Source organism: Prionailurus bengalensis, chromosome E4, assembly GCF_016509475.1.
Source record: "Prionailurus bengalensis isolate Pbe53 chromosome E4, Fcat_Pben_1.1_paternal_pri, whole genome shotgun sequence".
Classification (NCBI taxonomy): Eukaryota; Metazoa; Chordata; class Mammalia; order Carnivora; family Felidae; genus Prionailurus; species Prionailurus bengalensis.
The window spans coordinates 34,528,722-34,550,884 of NC_057360.1; the positions used below are offsets into that span (position 1 = coordinate 34,528,722).

Here is a 22,163-nt window from a genome sequence, read left to right on the forward strand (position 1 = left end):
AGAAAAACTGAATGCAGACATCAGAGAATGGGATAATTGGATCCAGGTGGTATGTTTGGTTGGCTGTAAAGAGACTGCCATGCAATGAATATTATTTGATAGGAAAAGTTTCTCCTTCTCTCCCTTTATAAATTTTTCTGTGCGGGCAGGATGTCTCAGCCCAAGCCCAGCTGAAAGCCCTTCAGAGACAAGTTGGTGGCACTCAATAGGCTTTCAGCAGAGTTAACCATTTTCAGCACTTACCGCAAGCCCATTTCCCGCACGGACTTGGGTGGCAGGCAGGACTTTGGTGGCAGGCAGAAGGACGCAGGACGATTTGCTGCTGCCTCTGGCGATGGCAAAAAGCAGCCTTGAGTCTTCCGCCCCAGAAACACATGCCCCCCCCTGCCCACCCCGCACCAGGCACACAGATGAGAACACGGAACGGCCATCAATTTATCCCCTAGCGTCACCTCTTTCAGGGCAGTGACCGTGCAGGTGTGGGTAGGTGTCATCCCTACCTGATCTAACCGTGCTCTCTTTCGTCCCTCTGGCAGATCACCAGGGTCCCCGTGGAATCCTGTGAACAGTACACGACCTGTGGGGAGTGTCTGAGCTCGGGGGACCCTCACTGCGGCTGGTGTGCTTTGCACAACATGTAAGTTGGGGAGCGTTCTGAAAAAGGGCCCGGGGTGTAGACCACCAGGTGCTTTCCTGGGAGGGTTGATGAGGCTGTGACAGTGGCGTGCGCGGGGAGAGGGGAATTTCCAGTAATTCTCATCTAGGTTGGAGAGCAGGAAGAGAGGCCAAGGCGGGGGGGGGGGGTCCTTCCTTCCCAGTGTTAGTGCCTTTGCCTTGCTTTCATGTCCGAGTTCTGCCCTCCTGGCTTCTCTGAAGCTGCACCTTGTCAACACGGGGAAGGGTAGTGGTACGGGCAAAACTCACAAGGGCGGGTGGAGAACCCCCAAGAACCTCCTCGGTGCACCCTGAACGAGGTGCCTCTTGCCGTCAGCGTGCAGATAGCAGTGCGCTAGGGTGGGGGAACCCGGACTCCAGCGAGCCGCTGTGTGTCTGTGCATGGTGCACTGACCGCCCTGGGCTTCCACTTTCCTGGCGCTGAATAGGAATAATGCCTACCTGGAAGGTAAACCATGAGGATTCAATGAAATAATAAATGTTTTGGAAGTACGGAAGCCCAGAATAGGCTCTCCGAATCAAAATAGTTATCATGAGCTCTGAACCTTTGAGAGGACCCTTCTGGCCTCATTAATTCAAGATTTTGAGAAGTCTGCACCTCACTCTAACTTGCCTCACACCCCTATTCAGACGCATCCCTGCCGGTAGAATCCCAGCTCCATAGAAATGCAAAATCACACTTAAACTTCCTAATTCCAAGAGCCCCCAGGGAGGGAATAGGGTGACAACCCAAAGGCGGGAGCTGGCCAGGAATTCTGTTCCCCAATGGAGCTGGAAGCTCTGTGGCTTCGTGCCAGCCAGCAAAGCATCTCCATGAAATGTGCCGGGTTTGGGGTGGAGGCGGAGGCGGGGGGCCAGAGTTCAGGGTCCTGCACAATAGCTCTTGGCTTCCAGCCTCTGCAGCAGGTGTTGCGAGGGCTACGGAGGGAGGGAGGGAAGCGGGCGCCTCACAGATGCAAAATCCGGACTGGATTTGAGCCCACAAATACTGGGTTCCCTGCTTGGGTTTGGAGGTAAGAGACTCCTCCAGAAGTTTCGCGCGCACGCGCACACACACACGCGCACACACACACTCACACGATGCTCTCACCAGAACCCAGGCAGTGAGGGAGTCACCATTCAGGTCAGACAAGTGGTACAGATTCCGACGCCCCAGGAGTGGCAAAGGCGGTTAAAACTGTTTCCCCTCCGTGAGGCCGAGCGGCCAGCCAGCTGAATCTCCCACCAGCAGGGTTGATTCCTCCGGAGAACCTGCCAGCTGCCCCCGCTCTGTGGAAGTGTCCTAGACTACCTGTCCTCTCCCTGTGCTGTGGGCGTGCAGCCACACCATCCGCACCCTGCCCCCTGCCTGGCCCTCCCCGCTTCTGTGCCGGTGCACTTGTCACACGGAACACACCCCTTACAGATGGGGGATCATCATTTATTCAACAGCACCGACAACCGTGCTCCCCAGCCTGTGCCGGAGGCCACGGATCTACCACAGTGCCTGAGTCTCCCGGTGGCCCCACACCACCCCTGTCATGCTCCTGTCTGGGTAGGCTGTGGCTTCTAGAAGGGCCGAGCCACATCAGGATTGCCTGTGATTTCCTCTGTCCTCTACCTGTGGCAGACAATCAGTCCCTCCCCCCTATGGGCACAACTCTTCTTCCGGCACCTCTGCCTCCCAGGAGCACTCGGGAACAAGCTTCTTCCTGTTTCTTTCCAGAGCTTTCTCCCCTTAGATCTTTCTCACGGTCACCTACGCCCCCGCAGTGCCCTCCCACCTGCCACTGGCGGCCGGCCTAGGTAACGGGAAGCAGACGATGGGCCCATTCTAGTTCCCAGGCCCACCCGCTGGACTTTAACGGAGGCAGAGGGCGAGGGAGATTGCTGAAGAGGCTCTGGGTCTGGGGGGATTTGAAACCTTCCAGTCTCTTCTGTATGCCTTGCTCTTGCAACTCTGTTATTGTCTCCAAGGCTATTTATCTCTGTTAGGGCTGTTGCCATAAATAGTATGATAAAAAAGAGCCATTTCAGTGAGTCAATGAGATAAAGGCTCCAGTCAAGAGCTCACTTTAGAGCTATCTTAAGGATTCACTTAAACCTCAATAATTCTTTTCTTTGACAGCATTCATATTTAGATCCATTATGTGCCTGGAAAGGAAGAGGGGAGGGGCTTGGGCGGGGGCGGGGAGTTTGGTGGGAATCACTGCCGGATTGTGGGATTGTGGCATCTTGTATCTCGGTGGCTACTTGGTTGGAGAAGCACCGGGCCCTACAGCGTGTTCCCATGTGACACCGGTGACAGCCCGACGCTCCTGCGTGCAGGCGTCACCATGCCCACCTGCCACACTGGGCAGAGAGCCTCCAGCCAGGGATGAAGCTGTCGGGAGAAATGGCCACACGGCTTTCTGACAGAGGCAGCCCTGGCTGAGACTCCTGGCTTGTCTCTCTGTCTCCAGGCATTATTGCACACCGCAAATATTTATTTAAAATATACCATGTGACAGGTAGAATACCTCAATGAATAAAACATGGTCCCTGCCTTCAGAGAGCCATTAATCCAGCCCCAAGATCACATGTGCAAAGCCCGATACAGCTAAGACTTGTCCAGATTTTTCCATTTTTTTGGAGTAGAATAATAACACGAAGAGTCATCATCATCATTATTATCATAAGGGCCTAAAACCCATTTTCTAAGTACTAACTGATTTAATCCTTACACTAGCCCTATGAGGTAGGGTAATGTCACTATCCTCACCATGTTATAGTTGAGGAAACTGAGGCTCGGAGAGACTAAGTAACTTGCCCAAAGGGACACAGCTAGTATGCAGTTGATGGGGGGGGGGGGTAGAATTCAGGCAAACTGGCTCCAAAGCTCATATCCTCAGCCTCTTGTGCGCTAATTCTCACATTCCCCAAATGTTCCACCGTTGCTCACCGAACATCTTATAAAGATACTATCTGTCAGGAGCTATTCTTTATGCCAAAATTGTACCTCCTGTATCGAGAGTTAATCCCACTTCCTCTTAGTCTGTGTTTAACTGCCATCAGGACCATCTGGGAGTCACCCAAGCCCTCTGGGGTAAGTGAAAAGCATAATGAGAAGACAAGCCACAAGCCTCAGAGCAGCAAACCCCTCTTACAACCCCCCCAGGGGACAGTGGAGCCAAACAGATGGGTCTCCGTGGCCTGACCTCTTGTGAATCTGTGTGTACGGCAGGTGCTCCCGCAGGGACAAGTGCCAGCGGGCCTGGGAACCTAATCGATTTGCCGCCAGCATCAGCCAGTGCATGAGCCTCGAGGTGCATCCCAGCAGCATCTCAGTGTCTGAACACAGCCGCCTGGTAAGTAACTCATCCTACCTAGGGAGCTCGTGGAAGGGACAGGCACAGAGCGCCCTTCCGTGTGTGCGTGTGTTCCTTTAACACTTGCACGTGTGTCTGTGACTGGAGCACACTTTAAAGGCTCCAAGGAAACTTTGTGTTTGGAGAAACCCTATGATAACTCTTAATGTAAAGGGCACAGCCCCTCTCCTCACTCCCTGCAAACTCATCACCCGTTGATCTGTTTTGTAAATCTAGATGTTGCATTTAGTAACAGCTATGATATGGTGCAACCCAATACGAAATAACGCATTTTTCTTCACTGTAGGCTGTATTTACATTCCTCCACCTACCATTTTTTTTTACAGAGACCTTAGAGTTGTGTGTGTGTGTGTGTGTGTGTGTGAGAGAGAGAGAGAGAGAGAGAGAGAGGAGAGACAGAGACAAAGAGACTGAGACTTAATTCACAGCCAGTATGCACTTAAAGAGAATAGTAAAGAGAATAAAATAGCCTTTAACCACCTGTCGAGGTACAACCCAAAATATTTCATGTCCTCAGGCCCTGCACGATCATTTCCTTCTGAAGGTTTTATGAGCGTTTACGGATGTTAATTAGTTAATGAACCTTCCAAGATTTCTGTTCATTCATCCCCACCAGGAGGTTTTGGCTCCCATGGAGCTGAGGGAACAAATAGGGGAGTTTGTACCTAAGTCTCTGGCCCCATGGAAACGAAACTGGGGCAGAGATTCAGCAGCAAACAAATGCCTGGAGAGGCTAGGTGACACTCGTTGTGCTAAGAAACCACTGCAAATAAATGCAGCCAGGTGTTGGTAGGAAGACAAAGGGAGACCTACCCAGTGGCTCCCAACTTGGAGGCCACCGCGGGGGTGGTGGGGGTATTGTCCCCGTGAACCCTTGTGGTCACTCCCTGTTGCTAGAGGAAGCCGGTCTTCAGATCCTTCACCTGTTGTTTCAAATACCGCTTAGATGTTCTATTGTGGTCATTGAGAACAAACTCATTTCTGGCAGTCTGAGGAATTGTCACCCTTCCGAGGAGGGCACTCAAACTTGCAAAGGCTGGGAGGTGCTGGCCTAGATCGTTGGAACCCGTAGACAGCAGCAGACGTCCTCCGAGAGGCTGGTGTCCGAGTCCCTTGCTTTCTCTGACCCCCTGTGGAGCCACTGCCCTACTCGAGGGGTGCTGTCCGTGAGCAGAGCACCCAGGGTAGGGGGGTACAGAGAAGCAGAAGCTCCTAGGACACCCACCGACCTGATAAGCAGCCCCTGAATAACAGCTAGGCTGTCTTCCCCCAACGTGGTAAACCTCCAGATTGGTAAGCCAGCGTTAAGACTTGTTTGTAAAGGGCTCAGCTCATGACCTGCTTTCCAGTTTCACGGTTTCATGTCAGAATGATGAGGGTCCGAGATGGGCTGCGGCAACTTTCCCTCCAGTGCCCCTCACTCAGTCCTTTCTGATGCGGGGCAAGATTGAAAAATAAACTAATAATGATGTTAATAAAGACCATTGACTGCTGTCAGGGCTGCTGTAACTGTTCCGTGTCAAAGCCGGAAGATCACCTGGACCAGTGTCTTGCCTTAACAGATGAGGTCTGGGGAGATTAGTGAGCACCCGGCCACGGCAGGGCCAGGTCTTCTGAGCCCCTGGGTCTCTTCCTGCGGCATCATCTCTTTGATCCTCGGCCTCTTTGCTCCTCCCACAGCTCAGCCTGGTTGTGAGTGATGCTCCAGACCTGTCTGCGGGCATCTCCTGTGCCTTTGGGAACCTGACAGAGGTGGACGGACAGGTGTCTGGGAGCCAGGTCATCTGCATCTCACCGGGGCCCAAGGATGTCCCTGTCATCCCTCTGGATCAAGGTAAGAAGCGTGTGCCATGAGAGTCACGTGCCAGGGACTGCCCTTACCAGAACGGCCAAGAGTACAGGGCACAGGGGATGGGGGGTGGTGAGTACGAGCACAAAAGTTGCCTGACCACGTCTTCATATTGCAGACCCTAATACGGGCTTATGATATAACTCGTTTGAGTTTGAAAGCCGCTTGTCATGCCCCGAAGTGAAATTCCGGAAGAAGGAAATCCCCTGCTCCCATTTGGGCTAAGTCTGCACAGTGTGCCGAGAGTGTTTCCAGACTTCCCTCCGAGGGCTGCAGCCAGTGATTTTTCAGCGGGGTTCTCCCCCATGGCACTGGGGGCTTGAGGGGCTCTGGCCTAATATTTCTGAAAGGCTTTCAGTAACTGAACATGCCTCAGCAAAGGCAAGAGGTTCTGTGGGATCGGATTCGTTCTGTTTTCCCTAAGAGGGGGTGTGGGGCAGTCTGGGCCTCCGTGATGGGTGTCTTAGCAGGACCAAAGGGACTCTCTCGGGACCAAAGACAACTCAGGCAGCGTCGTGCCCCAAGAGAGCCCTTCAGTGGCTTAATGGATTATACCCAGATTCTCCACTGGGTCCCCAGATTGCTACTCTCTCCTTTCTCCCCGCCCCCCCCCCCAGACTGGTTTGGGCTAGAGCTGCAGCTGAGATCCAAGGAGACAGGGAAGATGTTTGTCAGCACTGAGTTCAAGTTCTACAACTGCAGCGCCCACCAACTGTAAGTACTTCCCGGGAGGGAGTCTTACTCTGGGCCTGGCTGTGGGTGTGGCGTTTCTCCAAGCTCGAACCGGGTTGTATTCACCTCCCAGTCTCCCCCCAGGCCCTCAGTTCTGTCTGCCTCATTCCGTGAGAGTCAATGGAATGGCATTCACTTTCCACGGCCTCTGATCTCATGCAGACCCCCTTGCCTGGCTCCCCAACCACCCTTCCCCCAGTTCTCAAGCCAGGACAGTAAGAACAAAGTGTGAAGGGAAGGCAGTGGTCGTGGCCCAAGGATCGTAAGAAAATTTCTCTATTTCAGACCAGCGGGTGGTAGCTTTGAGCACGGAGACGGACAGTGAATGGAGTTTAGACACATCCTCCACGACCAAGTCGAGAGGGACTCATTAAGAGGCAGCTACGCACACAGCTACCCCTAGAGAAGCATGTGATGTAATGACCCCAGGCTGGGAGGGGAGAGGAGACTTTAACTCCACTGTGGTCCAAATCCAGCCTTCAAATTTTTAAATTGTTTTCATGTTTACTTATTTTTTGAGAGAGAGATCGAGTGCGAGTGGGGGAGGTGCAGAGAGAAAGAGGGGGACACAGACTCTGAAGCAGGCTCCAGGCCCTGAGCTGTCGGCACAGAAGCCTGACGCGGGGCTCGAACTCATGGACTGTGAGATCATGACCTGAGCCAAAGTCAGACGCTTAACCAACTGAGCCACCCAGGCACCCCTAGCCTTCAACTTTTTAAAGAGGAGAGGGTAGCCAGACCAAACGAGCAGCCTCCAGAAGGGCTTGACAGAGCCCAGCTGACCTCACCAGCTATCTCCAGCAGTGGGTGCCCACAAGGTATGAGATACTGCAGCTGTGCAGGAAGAAAGACCCATAGTTAGCTTCTAACAATCTTCTCTGGAAGAAAAACTGAGGCTCCTTCCATACGAACTGGGAACTTGTATGCTACTTAATTTAAAAAGAGGGAAACAGGTCTCTATAATAAGGCCACGTAAAGGCCACTGGACCAGTGACCATGGCCATTCCACAAAGAGAGAGATCAAGCAACAATTCCATACCAAGCAGAGCAATAATTGGGAATATTCCATGGACCCTCTTTTCCATTCCCCAGAACAGGGACAACCTGAGGTCTATGTAACTCCAAGGTGTCAAGTCTGTGGGGTCCCGGCAGTGGACATGAGGAGTTCAGCAGTCCACATGGGAAGAGGGCCTGTTTGCGGCTAAGCCCAAAAGGGATCATTAGCCATTAACATGGACAAATGAGCCAGTCCTCCTTAGTCTCTCCCCTCCTCTGATCTTGATTTTGATGATGAGAATCATCTACTTGGAGTTTTAGGGTCCCTGCAGTAGTTAAGGAAGGAGACGCAGCTGAGCCCCATTGGGACAAGTCAATCAATAGCTGTGCCGAGATCGACAGGACAAGTGGTAAAAATGGCCTGGGCGGGGGGGGGGGGGGGGGGGGGGTGCGCAGGGCAGTAAGTATTGAAGCTGAAGTACACTCGCCCACTGACCACTGCGTCCCAATCCCAGTTAACCCAGTTTGGAGGGGAAATGCAAGCATCTTGGAGAAAGAAACTCCCAACCGCCTTCTCAAACTCCAACACTGCGGTGATGGAATTCATTGTTTGTGAGAAGCACCCTCATTTCCATGGCTGTTTGCTGTGATGTCACCACTTTGCATTGCTATGGCAACAGAAATGCAGTCATAGGCAGCAAGTTTTAGCCAAAAAAAAAAAAAAAAAAAAGAAGAAAAGAAAAGAAAGAAAAAGAAAAAAGCAGATCTCCTGGACAGCAAAGATTCCATTTTACCCCAAACACTGTGTGTCTTACCCTTCTCTGCTCCCGGCATTCGTAGCAAAAAGTCACAGAATCAAGTTCAACCCTCTGCTTTTAATATGATAAACTAAGGCCCCCAGGGGATAAGGGCTACAGCAAGGATCACAAAATCACAAGTAGACGAGCCGGCAACCCCTCTCATCATACTCTGTCCATTTTCATTATTTACTTGCTGAAGCATAGCACGTTAGCAAGAACCGGCCAATCTGGCCTAAGCTCAGAAACAAAATAACTTTGGGCATTTCCAGAAGGGGATAAAACTGATCGGCACAGAGAAGATGAGGTGTCATTGGGCTAATGCACCCACAATAGGGTGGCATATTAGCCAGTCACCCCCTGGACGGACACCCATCGGCCCAAATCTAAAGAGAGCACCCACCAGGTGGCGCCAGATTGCAGACCCAGCGGTGTCCCTTCCAGGTTGGTCTAGTTGTGGAAGGCTAGACCAGGGGAGCTGACAAGGAGCAGGAAGACCAACCCCTCCCCCTACAAAACCCGACTCCTTTGTAATGGGCGGGTCACACACAGCCAGCATAATACACACAGCCTCAGGTGAAACCAGACGAAAGAAGCGCTCACCCTGGCAAGAAATTGATGAGCCACACACATATGGCCACACACCTATGCCTGGCTACTTGGAGAGTGGTACAAAATTACCACTTAATATCGTCAACTCCCCCAAAGCCCAGAAACACAGGTGACTGAACTAGTTGTTAACGCTCGAAAGTGACTTAAGAGCTTAAAAGCACAGGTAATTTGCGCATTTGAAAATAACACTCACATTTAACATTGTACCTTTCAAAACCATTTCCTACACATTATCTTGTTTGATGCTAAACAGCCCTGTGGAGCAGACAGGAAAGTTTTATGACAGATGGATGAAGAAATTCCAGTGCATAAAGTGAAGTGACTTACTCAAGGTGACCCCAGTGGCAGTGGCAACACTGGAATCCTATCTGCCCAGTTTCTATCCCGGTGCTTTTCTGTATTATAAGCTGTTCTCTTGTAAGTGGTGGTAGGCTGATAAATGTTTCACTGCTAGCAATCGGGGGGCGGGGGGGACCTGGTATGTAGCATTTTCCGATGTCTACGGTGTAAATACTCTGCCCATGGCTGGTTTCAAGCTACTAACATGATGCCAACCCACTTGCAAAATTCCTGAAAATGTAAATAACCAGCTGTCATGAGCTAATGCAGGCCAGTTCTAGCACATCATTGCTTCATAAGTTACGTTATTTCCACTTTGGATTCCTTTTTTCCTTCCAATTTTCTGCTCCTATGAACGTCTTCAAGGGAGAATGCACAGTTCTCAGTGCTGGAGGATGCCCCCACAAATCAACCCTCCTGAGAGACAGACTAGGAGAACAGCCTTCCGTCATGACCCATGGGCTACCTGGAACCCTTACCTTCCCTGTCTGATCCCTTCTCTTTGCCCCTTACTTTCTCCATCCTTGCAGGTGCCTGTCTTGTGTCAACAGCGCCTTCCGCTGTCATTGGTGCAAGTACCGGAACCTCTGCACTCATGACCCCACCACCTGCTCCTTCCAGGAGGGCCGGATCAACATTTCAGAGGTAAGCAAGGCTCACTTTGGCATGTGATGTTCCCAGTAAAGCTGAGTGGCCCTCCCTTTTCAGATGGGCAGTCCAAAGGCTTGGCCGTCTCCTTGCCCTGACCCATCTTGGTCTTCTTCCTGGAGATTCTACATGTTACAAAACCACGTTATTATAAAACTCAAAAAAAAAAAAAAAGTGGCAGAAAATACCCCAGAGACTGAGAAATAGGCTGTATCTTCTAGACTCTTAAGATTCTTTACATTCAAAGGCTTGAGGGGAACTGAGGGTTGAGACTGAAAGCTAAGGGGACATATCCGACCAACCAGACTCCATTGTCCAGAAGAGTGCAGTGAATGGCATTTATTCTTTGAGTCTAAGCCCTTTGCTTGGCTGCAGACATAGTCCAGTTCAATAGAACATTCACTCTCAACCATTCTTTCCTGCCAACCTCTCTTCCAAGTCTAAATTTCAATGATTCTTTGACTCTGATGTATGACTGGGTGGGTGGCCTTATAGAAAGAGAAGGAAATTCAGCTGGTGGAAAGAACCAGGCCTTGCTACAAGTCCCAGTTTATCATACAGGCAGTGTTCCATCCCTAGAGCCCGACCTACCTTTGTTATTCACACAGTGAAATATCGAATTGCCTGTCTTTCCATGAATATCACATCCAGTTATGCACTGACGTTGACTTGGACGTTGACAGCTGGTTGGGTTTGAATGACTATAAAGACCTAGTATTCATGCAAATCGCACGTGTGTGTATACATGTGCAATTCCCCTCTTCTTCCACCGTTTAGAAAACCTGCAAATGACGGGGCGCCTGGGTGGCGCAGTCGGTTAAGCGTCTGACTTCAGCCAGGTCACGATCTCGCGGTCCGTGAGTTCGAGCCCCGCGTCGGGCTCTGGGCTGATGGCTCAGAGCCTGGAGCCTGTTTCCGATTCTGTGTCTCCCTCTCTCTCTGCCCCTCCCCCGTTCATGCTCTGTCTCTCTCTGTCCCAAAAATAAATAAACGTTGAAAAAAAAAAATTAAAAAAAAAAAAAGAAAACCTGCAAATGTCAATAAGGGACAGTGTAGCACTTTCATACTCTACTATACTCTTTCTATACACATGGCCAGGGAGCTTGCACTAGACTAGAAGCTCCCTGAAGGCAAGGGCTGTATCTAATCTTAAATCCTCAGTCTTCTTCAGGGAATGTTTGCAGAATGCATGGGTGAAAGAAGGGAGGAAGGAATGACCGCTTTGCCCAAATGCCATTGATAGGAAGGGTTCCTTGGATCTACGTGTCCAGGATGTCAAGAAATAGAGTCTTACGTGTCTCCGAATCTTGACCGCAGTGCTAGTTGCTTCTCTGAATAAACATAAGAAAGTCAGACTTAGGGGCGCCTGGGTGGCGCAGTCGGTTAAGCGTCCGACTTCAGCCAGGTCACGATCTCCCGGTCTGTGAGTTCGAGCCCCGCGTCGGGCTCTGGGCGGATGGCTCAGAGCCTGGAGCCTGTTTCCGATTCTGTGTCTCCCTCTCTCTCTGCCCCTCCCCCGTTCATGCTCTGTCTCTCTCTGTCCCCAAAATAAATAAAAAACGTTGAAAAAAAAAATTAAAAAAAAAAGAAAGTCAGACTTAATGTACACATATCAGATCGTCATGACATATACGTTTACATGTCTTACCATGTTATTTGTCAATTATACCTCAAAAAGCTAAACAAATTAAATAATAGTAGGCCTTGACCCATTTCTCAAACACGCACACCCATGGCCGTGAATTCTGCTCAGTGTCTGAAATAATATGTGGTCTATTCAGTCGGAAAAATGGAATTTGCCGGTCTTGAAAGAAAGAAACATAGAGGGTGTCCACAGGTGGTATTGAAGACAGGCCATCCTCTGGTGCCCCTAGTGTGCTGGAACCAGTTATCTAGTGCCCTGAAAACCTTTCAGAAAACGATCTCCCCGCAGCCAGTTGGTGTGCTTTGATGTATCTGACCCGAAAGCACTAATCTGGTCTTAGTGGACACTGGAAATTAATCCCAGCCCTAGGACTCTGCAAGAGTATGGAACTGCTTTGGGGCCAATCTTCTCATTCAGAGGAAACGGCCCAAGGGCCGAGGGTACGGAGTGGAGAGTGGTCCCCCAGCTTGGGAGTCAGCCAAAGAATGGCGAAGGGAGGCGGGGCAGACCAGGAACAGCAGAAACCACAGATGGGGCTGCTCAGAGGCAGAGGCGTGGCAGTGCGGAGATGGTGATAAAGGGTCTCGGAAACTGACCTTCATATGGGCCACTTCTACGCTTCTGAGTTCCTTAATAAAAAAAAGGCGAGGCAGACCACAAAACACAGAGAGAGAAAGAGAAAGAGAGAGTGAAGTGCAGGTCTAGACAAGAGAGAGCAGCTGCTTCATTGTCTCCCAGGGGCTCCCCCTCGGGCTGAGAGAAACCCAAAGCCAAGCCTGAAAGCGCCCTGCAGCTGGAATAAGGGCAGGGGGAATGGCTTAAGGACCAAGACAAATAAACTCTGCCGGGGTGTGGAAGCCAGAAGGCTAATTGGAAACATGCCGGCCTCCCTCATGCCCTTTAGAAGTCACTGGAACACGGTTCCCTCTCAGCCACGGGGGAGAGACTCCGATGTTCCAGAAAGCTGGACCTGAGAGAAGAGGTTGCCACCAGGCAACTCAGGAGTGAGTTAATATTCAAAGAACCCTGGGGGCGAACCCAAAGACTTCCCACCGCCTTTCAGTTTCATTTTCCAGAATGTCTGTGGCTTCCGGGGAAGAGGTGCCCTTTGTCCCTTCCTCACCTCCCTCCTCTGCTTAGTGGGACGGGAATGGGCTGCCATTCTCTTACTGCTGATGTGCGCCAGCCCCTGACATGGGCCCTGGGATCAGCCGTCTGGAGGCCCGGTGATGGAAGCCTGGTCTGCAGCCGGCTCCTAACTTCACTCAGGAAAGACGAGCGGTGTGGGTTCCCAGCAAGCTTGTGAGGGCCACTTCCTCAGCTGCCTTGAATACTGCTGAGGCTCTTGGCCACAGCCATTCACACATCCCTTCCCAACAACTAGCTCCCAGGCCCTACTCTTTTCTGTCCAAAGCTCTGCTTCTGGAGAATTCCACTCCTGAAAATGCAGAGGACAGCTAAGATGCACGTATCCAGCTTGGGCGGGTGCGGGGCGGTGTTCCTTGCTGTATTAAGAGTCCAGTCGGATGTCGTTAGATTGTTCTGGGGACTGGAAATCCATGAACTGCCTCTTTGAGAGCCCTAGAATATCTCTTTTATACTTCCAGTAAGAGCCCCCTAACGGTGAATCCAAAAATCAAAATTTTGTCTGTGTGCTTCCTAGAAACAATATCTAACCAATTAGCTCCATTGATCTAGAGAGCAACATTAATGTACACACGTTTGTAACTCTCTCACATGTGACAAGAGGTCTCAAAGCATCTAGGTCAGCGCAGGGGGCCAGCAGCAGCAGCCGCACCTGAGTGCTTGTTAGAAATTCAATTTCTTGGGCCCCCTCCCCAATGAGTCTAAAGATTGAGAGTCACTGACATACAGCATCTCAATTGATTCTTGAAACAGACCCGTGGTGTCACATAATTCATATTTGACATATGTCGTAACCAAGATGCTAAAAATTTAGGGTTTTTTGCCCAAGGCTACAGAGAACTCAGGCATCCAAAAGAGCTGAGTACAGCATGCTTTCTGCAGAAAACCAGAGCCGGTTAGCTTCCTTGTCGCCATGGCCGCGCTTGCCGGCAGGATCCCGATTTGGCTTTGTGCTATTTGGTCATGAGGGTTCAGGGTGTGCAGCTGGTGCAAATCCACCTTCACAGATGGAGAAACTACCCATGGAGGATGGGTCAGTAGTCCCACTCCCAGATTCACAGCCAGCCAGCACGTGAGGTCAATCTGCCTGCTGTTTCCAGAGGTCTGAGGGACCAAGTCCACACTTAGGCTTGACAATAAAGTACCTAATTCAAAAAAAAAAATGTATATGTATACACACACACACACACACACATATATATTCTCATTTAAACTACTCTATGAAATGGATTCTATTACAGATTAATAAACTGAGGTTTAGATAAGTTAAACAATTGTCTTAAGGTCATCAGATAAATGCAGACGCCATGACTCAGAATGTATGTCCCCAAGTTGACCCTGAATAAGTTGAAGTCCTCTGATACTGCATTTACATACACAACACGCGCACACACACACACACACACACAAGAAATAAGCAGTAGTATTAATGGTGTTAATCCAGTTTATTGCTGTTTACAGCATACTTTTTTTTTAATTTTTAAAAGTTTTTTAATGTTTATTTTTGAGAGAGAGAGAAAGCATGAGCGGGGGAGGGCAGAGAGAGAGGGAGACACAGAATCTGAAGCAGGCTCCAGGCTCTGAGCTGTCAGCACAGAGCCCGACGCGGGGCTCGAACTCACGAACGGTGAGATCATGACCTGAGCTGAGGTCGGACATTTAACCAACTGAGCCACCCAGGCGCCCCTACAACATATGGTCATATGCGTCTTTCATGCAGTCGAGGGTTGTTGGGTATGACTGGCCCCATTTTATCGATGAGGAAGCTGAATTTCAGTCGCATTGAAATTCAGTCTCTTGAGCTCTTTTAAGGTTATGAGCCAGATCTTCCCACTGCTCAGAGCACAGTCGATCTCTGATGGGGCCCCCCAAATCTCTGCCTCCCTGGGCTGGATCAAGCTGTGACATGGTGTTAGCAAGCAGGTATGCGCAGGAGTATGTATGGCTTTCAGCTTTAAAAGCTCATCTCTCTCCATGGCTAAACCAGGCCTAGTGAGATGTAGATACATAAATATCTTCTTTACGCCCTGTCCCCGGGGAAAGATAGAACCAAATAAATCCGATTAGCTTCCCGGGATACTGGCTGCTCTCTCTCTTTGAAGTCCAGTGGGTGAAGATAATGCCATTTCCACATGGGAGAAGTCGTTTCCAAGGGCCGAAGGGTCCCCTGCGCCCCAAGCCGGAGAAGCACAGCTAAACAGAGGGGGCGATGCGGCGGCAAGGCTCACGGGGCTCCCACGCCAGGGTCCTACGTAGCCATGGCTCCTCCTCCCCCGCCTACCCCCACCCCTGGGATGTTCCCAAAGAGGACATCTATTCATCCTGACAGAAACTCAAATTGCTGCCAAGGAGGTGATCCTGTTGCCAGTTGGCTGAGAGACAGAGGAGTAAGATGACCTAACGACAGTGGGGACCAGCAGTAGCAATGGGCATTTTAACAACACTGACAACAGTAGTAACACCCTGCAGAAAAGGAATAATGTGATGATGTGCTCTCTTCTTAGGACAGGAAGTGTGTGTGTGTGTGTGTGTGTGTGTGCGCGCGCGCGCACGCGTGTGTGCGTGCACGCGCATGCTCACAGAAGCAATCAGGATAGACATGGCCTCATTGTATCTGATGAAACCCATCGCCTTCCCCAAGGCCCCTAGCCCTTGAAGTTCCCACAACTTGGCAGTTTTCTGGGCTGCTGGCTTTCCCACACCTGCCATCAGCCTTCCCTACTGCCATTGCTACCCAGGACTCGCTGCTTCCTCGTTAATACATTCACCAGAACCATTCATAACCCAAGGGTTCTGCATCTACCCTTGTTTTTCCAAGAAGAAAAGAGTATAACCTGGTCCCAACCCCTTTTTTTTCCTTTGCCCTAGAGAATAAGAGAAAGAATCCCACTCCATCTGGCCTCAGGGACATAGCCAAAAACAAACAAAAGATAAGACATCTGTTTTCTACTGAGGCAGTTTTGGAACCTGTATAGGCATTTGGGAAGCCCCTAATCATCGTCTTTAAATTTACTCCCAGAAGGTCTGAAACAGCAGACCATGGGTATCTTCTGTAAATTTTAGAATCCCTTTAAAAAAGAAACAAACAAACAAAAAACTCCCAAGAGTACTCATAAAGTGTCTTCTTAAGATTCTCCAACTCCAGGGGCGCCTGGGTGGCTCAGTCAGTTAAGCGCCTGACTTTGGCTCAGGTCGTGATCTCACAGCTGGTGAGTTCCAGCCCCGAGTCGGGCTCTGTGCTGATGGCTCAGAGCCTGGAGCTGAGTTGGATTCTGTGTCCCCTTCTCTCTCTGCCCCTCCCCCACCCGTACACGCATGCACAGTTTCTCTCTCTCTCTCTCAAAAATAAACATTAAAAAAATGTTAACACAAAAATAAAAAAGATTCTCCAACCTCCAGGTTGGACCAGACTTAGCCCAGACAAAAAAGATGAGGAGGTGCCCACCCATGTGTGTGTATATTATATGTAAATATGTATACAATACAATAAACGTGTCTATAAATATGTATATTATATATGTGCATATTTGTCAAAGTTAAAAGAATTCTACAATCTTGTTTACTAACCCAAGACATTCTACTTCCAAAAACACATCTTTAAGACCTTGCTGGTGAAATTTGAATTTGTTCTCTGAGCTCATTCTCTGTCACAGATACACACACACACACACACACACACACACACACCTCATTATGCCTCAGCCTTTTTTCTAGTCTAAATTAAAATTCTAATTTATTAGACGTGACAGGGATTTGTTAGCCACCAAGAAGTATCTCCTTTTCCAGGGGATGCCTGGATTTCCCTAGAGTGGTGTTCATTTTTTTTTCTTGGCTATAAATATATGAAAGACTCTGTCAAGAATGCCCTCAGGGCATGAAAGTGAAAGTGCAGTAAAGAGCAAGTTTATGAGTTGGCAGCTTGACTGGCTTCTCGACAGGGACCCATCTGCTCTGGGCTTGCCTTATGATCCTGTCTCTTGTAGCAACCTCGCCTGCTTGGCGTCCTCACGTGCAGTTAGCCTACAGGTGAGGGAGGGCACCAGTGACCCCAGAAGTCTGTCCAGGTCCTCCCAGAGAAGTGTCTGTGGAAAATTGCCCCAGCTTTTCATAAATTCTGAGGACTCCTTACTAGATTTGGACGTGTCCACTTAGTAATCATGTGACTCCAGAAACGGCGGCCATGTCTAACCCAAGCTTTAGGAATCAAACTCCTTCTCAGGTCTCTTGGTGTTCAGAAGGCAAGGCTTTCCCCTCATCTCTGAAGAATCTAGGAAGATGGAGGTAGAAAGAAACGTTTGAGATCTTATCATCTGAGGCGGGTAAAATGTAGTCTGATCCCCTCAGGGCTCACACACCAGGGAGGAATACAAGTTAACAAGATGTTGCAATTCTGAGGGCAAAACTCGATCATGGGAGACTACTTGTAACCCACCCAGAAGGCCAGGGCAGGGAAAGGGTCAGGGACAGCTTTCCAGAAAAGGAGCCGCAGAGCTGAACTTGAAGGCTAATTAAGAGGCATTCAGCTACAGAGAGGCTGAGGCGAGGTCCGGGAGGACAAAGAGGGCCAGGAGGTGGTAGTGAGTGGTTCTAATGGAGAGAAAAGCATCTTCAAAGGACCAGAGGCCCATGAGTCAGGGACACTGTCTCTCAAAACTCATCTGAAGTCCCATGTGACTGGAGCAGGATGCACGAGGACCTTCTTACAGGGTAAGAAGGAGGCAGAGGCCAGGTGGAGAGGGCTTGTATCCGAGGCCCTGAGAAGAGAAGCAACTGCCTCAGCCCCATCTGTGGTCTATCAGGCCTTCCAATCCCATAGCTGAACTGTCCATTGCTCAACGCTGCCTGTGTAAAGAAAGGCTTCCTACTAGGAATAGCCTCTAGCAACGGGACGGGGACACTTTTTCTGTCCCACACCTTGCAGGCAGTTCTGAGCAGGGCACTAAATGCCAATGGCACCCTTGGCAGGAGAGCTCCATCAACCCCCACGTGTTCCCAAATGCTCCCTCTGAGAAGCACCGTAGAGGGGAAGGGGGTGGGGAACCAGGTGCTTCTTCAAGAATTTCCCTGGTTGGTCCCTGGAGACAGGAAGTGATTGCATTGTGGAAGTGACTGGGCCCTCACCGTCCTCCCTGCCAGAGACTGCTGGGCTCTGTCTTCCTCAAGAGGGAGAGAGTGGGCAAGGGGTCCGAACCGCGGGAAGGTGACAGTGTGACCTTCAGGCGAGAAGCAACACCTGGCCGTAAAGCTCAGGAAAATCGATCCCGCTTTCCCACTTCCGTGGTCTCTCCTGGTCCTTCCCACAGCCCCTCCCCACCAAGACTTTCTTTTTTCGGTTTTGTTTTCCGAAGCAACATGGCTTTCACGCAGGGCCTGGTAATGAAATGAGATAAAAAGCCAGAGCAAGTGTTTAGAGCATTGCCGGGAGGGCTGGTCCCCCTCCTGGAAAGGCCGACTCAGTCGGAGCCGAGAAGCTGAGGCTGCCGATAACAGAATGCCTCGGGCCGGACAATGCATGAGGGACAGGAGCCCGGGAAAGGATGAAACCGGGAGGCGGGGGTTCCAGGTTGGGGACAGGGACACACAGGGGCCTCTTTTATCCTCTGTGGCAGGAGATAAAATCCACAGCCTGCCACACCGGCGCTTGGAAATTAATTCCTAAATTGTAACATGCACACCAGATCCGGGACAACTTGTGGGCTGGGGAATGACAATATCAAAGCCCCAGGAGCTAAGAGATAGATTTTATTTTCCCTGCTGACTCCCCATACCCTTGAGATGAGGTACAGCCGTCTCGCGGGCAGCCCACCCGGCCACGAGAGGGTCTGGTTGGGCATCCGGGTCCCGTCCCCTGCCCCGGCTCAGGTGAGTAGAAAGGTGTCAGCCAGGACAGACGGGACCTCTCTGCTTGCTCCCCAGGACTGTCCCCAGCTGGTGCCCACGGAGGAAATCCTGATACCAGTCGGGGAGGTAAAGCCAATCACGCTTAAGGCTCGAAACCTGCCCCAGCCGCAGTCGGGCCAGCGAGGCTATGAATGTGTCCTCAACATCCAGGGGGCGGTCCACCGGGTCCCCGCCCTGCGCTTCAACAGCTCCAGCGTCCAGTGCCAGAACAGTTCGGTAAGAGGACTCGTGCTCGGGCCCCGCCTGGAGCAGGCCTTTCTCTCACACCCATGCCGAGGCCTGACCCTACCCCCCTTTCCCAGAAACCTTCCGGGTCCACAGACGGGCCCCAGGAACAGAGGAGTGTGCGAGCATCTAGAGACCCTCAACCAGAGCAGGGCAGTGTCATGGTGACAGAGGAGGCGGGGTTCTGTGCGGGCCCTAATGGCGTAAGTTGAGAGCTTTGTGTCCTTTCTGAGTTTAAGGAGACCTCTGGGCCTTCAGTGAACTTTCAGCCAAAGCCGGTGGACTCCACTGCAAACCCCCTTCCCCACTTAGGAATAACCCAGAGGAAACTGGGCCAGGAGCTCAGCAGAAATAGAATGGCGCGAGGGGAGGTGGGGGAGGGGAGAAGGAGAGAGCGGTGAACTTCAGAGCAGCAAGGGTTAAACCAATCCTGCATGCCAGACAGATAGCACGAGGTGTTTAATTATAATACTAGCCCAGAGAAGATCTTTTTATCTGCCAACTCCTGTCTCTGACTATGGGGGGTCAGCTAGAGATGCGGGGGGGCGATGTGACAAAGGTGTTGAGGGAAGCTAATTCGCCTGGGAGAGATAAAGAGAATCTGGGCTTCTTATCAGGCGGCTGTCAGATTCCCAGGTCACAGGCGCTTGATAGAATTTGTAATCGGTGGAAGGCCGCCAAGTGCAAGGGGAAGGTGGGATGAGAAAAAAAAAAATGCAACAGGACAAAGGGAGGAAGGTGGCAGGAAGGGCCGGGGTCAAGAGGGCGGACAGTAACATGACATGCCCTGAGTGGCCAGGGCTGGGCGGGTCCCTGAAGGGGATTCCCAGAGGTCTTCTTCACCGAGAGGCAGGGGCTGGGCCACCAGAGGGCCGATTTCTGAAGCGTGTGAAGGGCTTACAAGTCCCCTGTGGGACCAGCATGGGAGACAGAGCGGACTCCTGGCTACAGCTTGAGCCTTTAATGGTCGGGCTGATCAGATCTGTGACCAGAAGCTCTGAGCACTTTCCCTGGTGGGCTGTTGGCCGAAATAAAGCTCAAGTGCAGCCAGGGGACTCCTGCAGTGCCCAGCCCCCTGCCACCGCTGCACCCCTGTCTGTTGTGCACATGCTGTCCTCAGGACCCTGGTGGGGTTTGCAGAGCAGTACATGAACTTGCTGCAGAGACCGGACTTGTATGTGAAGAGGCAGACAAGCTCTTGGGAAGACAGAGACAGGGACTGGCAATGCCAGGGGACAGAGAGGGTGGGGAAGGGCCGCCAGGGATGTCAGAGCAAGCACCTGGGGAAGGCGAGTGTGGGCTGGACCGGAAGAATACAGGCAGGTTGAAGGGTGGAGGCTGTAGGGAGAGAGAGGCATTCTTCACAAGATGTGAACTGAAAAGAACCAGAGAGGTGCCGGAGCAGGTGTGTTTGGAGACAGGCATCAAAGATTTCTGGAGGAGGGCAGTGGAAGAGAAGTAAGCTTGGATTTGGATTACAGGAGGCACCGAACACCAAACTAAGGGGTTTGGGCTGGATCCTGTTGGCATTAGTGACTGGGAGTCGGGGAGGGCGCCATAGGGATAATTCGAGCGGCAGAAGGGGTTCCCCTGATTCTCCCTTTGCTTTGCTCCTTCCTCAGCCCAGAGGGAGCCAGAATCCCTGGTTTCTTTCCTGCTGTAGTCCTGGTCCCCCGAGATGCCAGCAATCCCGTGTGATAGGGAACCTCACAAGCCATGTGCCCTCTGCCCCTCTCCCCGCAGTACCAGTACGACGGGATGGACATCAGCAACCTGGCTGTGGACTTCGCCGTCGTGTGGAATGGCAATTTCATCATCGACAACCCGCAGGACCTGAAAGGTGAGCGGCTACTTCCGGGCAGAGTTTTTTGATCTTTTCGTGACCCCGGGAAAGACCGGGGCTGGAGGGATCAGAGCCAGCCAGCCGAGGTGCCATGAATAATACACTCCCTCTGTCAGCGGAACTCTTCAGAGGATCCTAAAGCAACATTTGGAGCCATCAAAGGAGTCCTGTTGGGAACCCTGTTTTATTACAACCAGAGCATCCGCCAGGCAGCTGCCAGCTCATCGCATTTTTCTCTTCGGCTCCCAGAGACTTTGAAGTGTCTGTAGAACCTGACCTAGGAGAGCAGCAAGCAGGAATGTCCTGCCAGTTTCCAGAGAAATAGAGATTCTGTTTCCAATTCGGGTCTGGTTCCCCTGTCCTTGGTCCTTCGCTGCACAAAGGTTTCTAAGGCTGCTCCCCTGGTCCTGAGGGTGGGTAGGGGGGGACAGTGCCAGGAAGCTCAGGGTGGAGCTGGGCTGACCTGAGAAGGACACTCCGTGAGGACCACCCTTATTTATGGTCCTATAAATTCATGGGCAGCTCCTCCCATGTGCCAGGTAGCCAGCCGTACCCGCCACACGGCAAATATCAACATGCCACCCTGCTCTCAAGAGTGACAAAGGCGACCCCGATATTGTGAGCGCTTGCGGTGGGGAGGCATCCACTACGCGATTGGGGGGGATTATTTCCCTTAATCGTAACAGCCCTGAGATGTTTGTACTAGTATGAATCTCATTTTACAGATAAGGAAACTTGAGACCCAAAGAGGCTAAGAAATGGACCAAAGTGCTCGCCTCGGCAGCACATATACTGAAATCGGACAGGTGCGCAGAGTAGCACGGCCCCTGAGCAGGATGACAGGAAAATTCACGAAGCATTCCAGACTGTTAAGACAAATAAGTGAAATCTTAAAAAAAAAAAAAAAAAGTCGAATTCACGCAGAGGGTAGGAAAGGGGTTGCCGGGGGCGGGGAGGAAATAAAGAGGTTGGTAAAAGAGTGCTAAGGTGATCAAAGTCTGAGGAACCTAGTGGAAACCACGGTGTCTGTAGTTGAGAGCAATGCTTTGTATAATTGCAATTTGCTAAGAGAGTAAAACCTAAATACATATTTGTAATCGCTCTCTATGTATGTGTAGGGTGATGAGTATGCTAACTAGCTAGGTGGGAGGATCCCTTTCACTATGTATATGTGTTTCCAATCATTACGGTATGGTATAATAACTTTAAATATCTTACGATTTCTCTTTGTCAGTTATACCTCCGTAAAACGGAAAAAGGAAAGAAAAAAAAAATAGGCTGAATCAGAAAGTTAGAGCCAGGATCCAAAGCAAGGCTGTCCAATCTCCAAGTGCACATGCTTGACCAGACAGACCACTGTCCTTCCAGTGGTTCAGACCACCGTAGGGGGTGAAGCCTTCTCCCCCTG

General features: G+C 50.9%; 1 protein-coding gene across 3 annotated transcripts in view; it reads left to right on the top strand.

Annotated features, from left to right (window-relative positions):
• Positions 1 to 22,163, top strand: part of PLXNA2 (plexin A2) — a 206,825-nt gene that overhangs the window by 132,554 nt on the left and 52,108 nt on the right. For all 3 annotated transcript variants that reach the window (XM_043568305.1, XM_043568307.1, XM_043568308.1), the window contains exons 5-11: positions 537 to 637; positions 3,878 to 4,001; positions 5,703 to 5,856; positions 6,489 to 6,585; positions 9,878 to 9,992; positions 18,703 to 18,903; positions 20,656 to 20,752. In XM_043568305.1, coding sequence (XP_043424240.1) covers positions 537 to 637; positions 3,878 to 4,001; positions 5,703 to 5,856; positions 6,489 to 6,585; positions 9,878 to 9,992; positions 18,703 to 18,903; positions 20,656 to 20,752 — 889 coding nt within the window. The remainder of the gene's footprint in view (positions 1 to 536; positions 638 to 3,877; positions 4,002 to 5,702; positions 5,857 to 6,488; positions 6,586 to 9,877; positions 9,993 to 18,702; positions 18,904 to 20,655; positions 20,753 to 22,163) is intronic.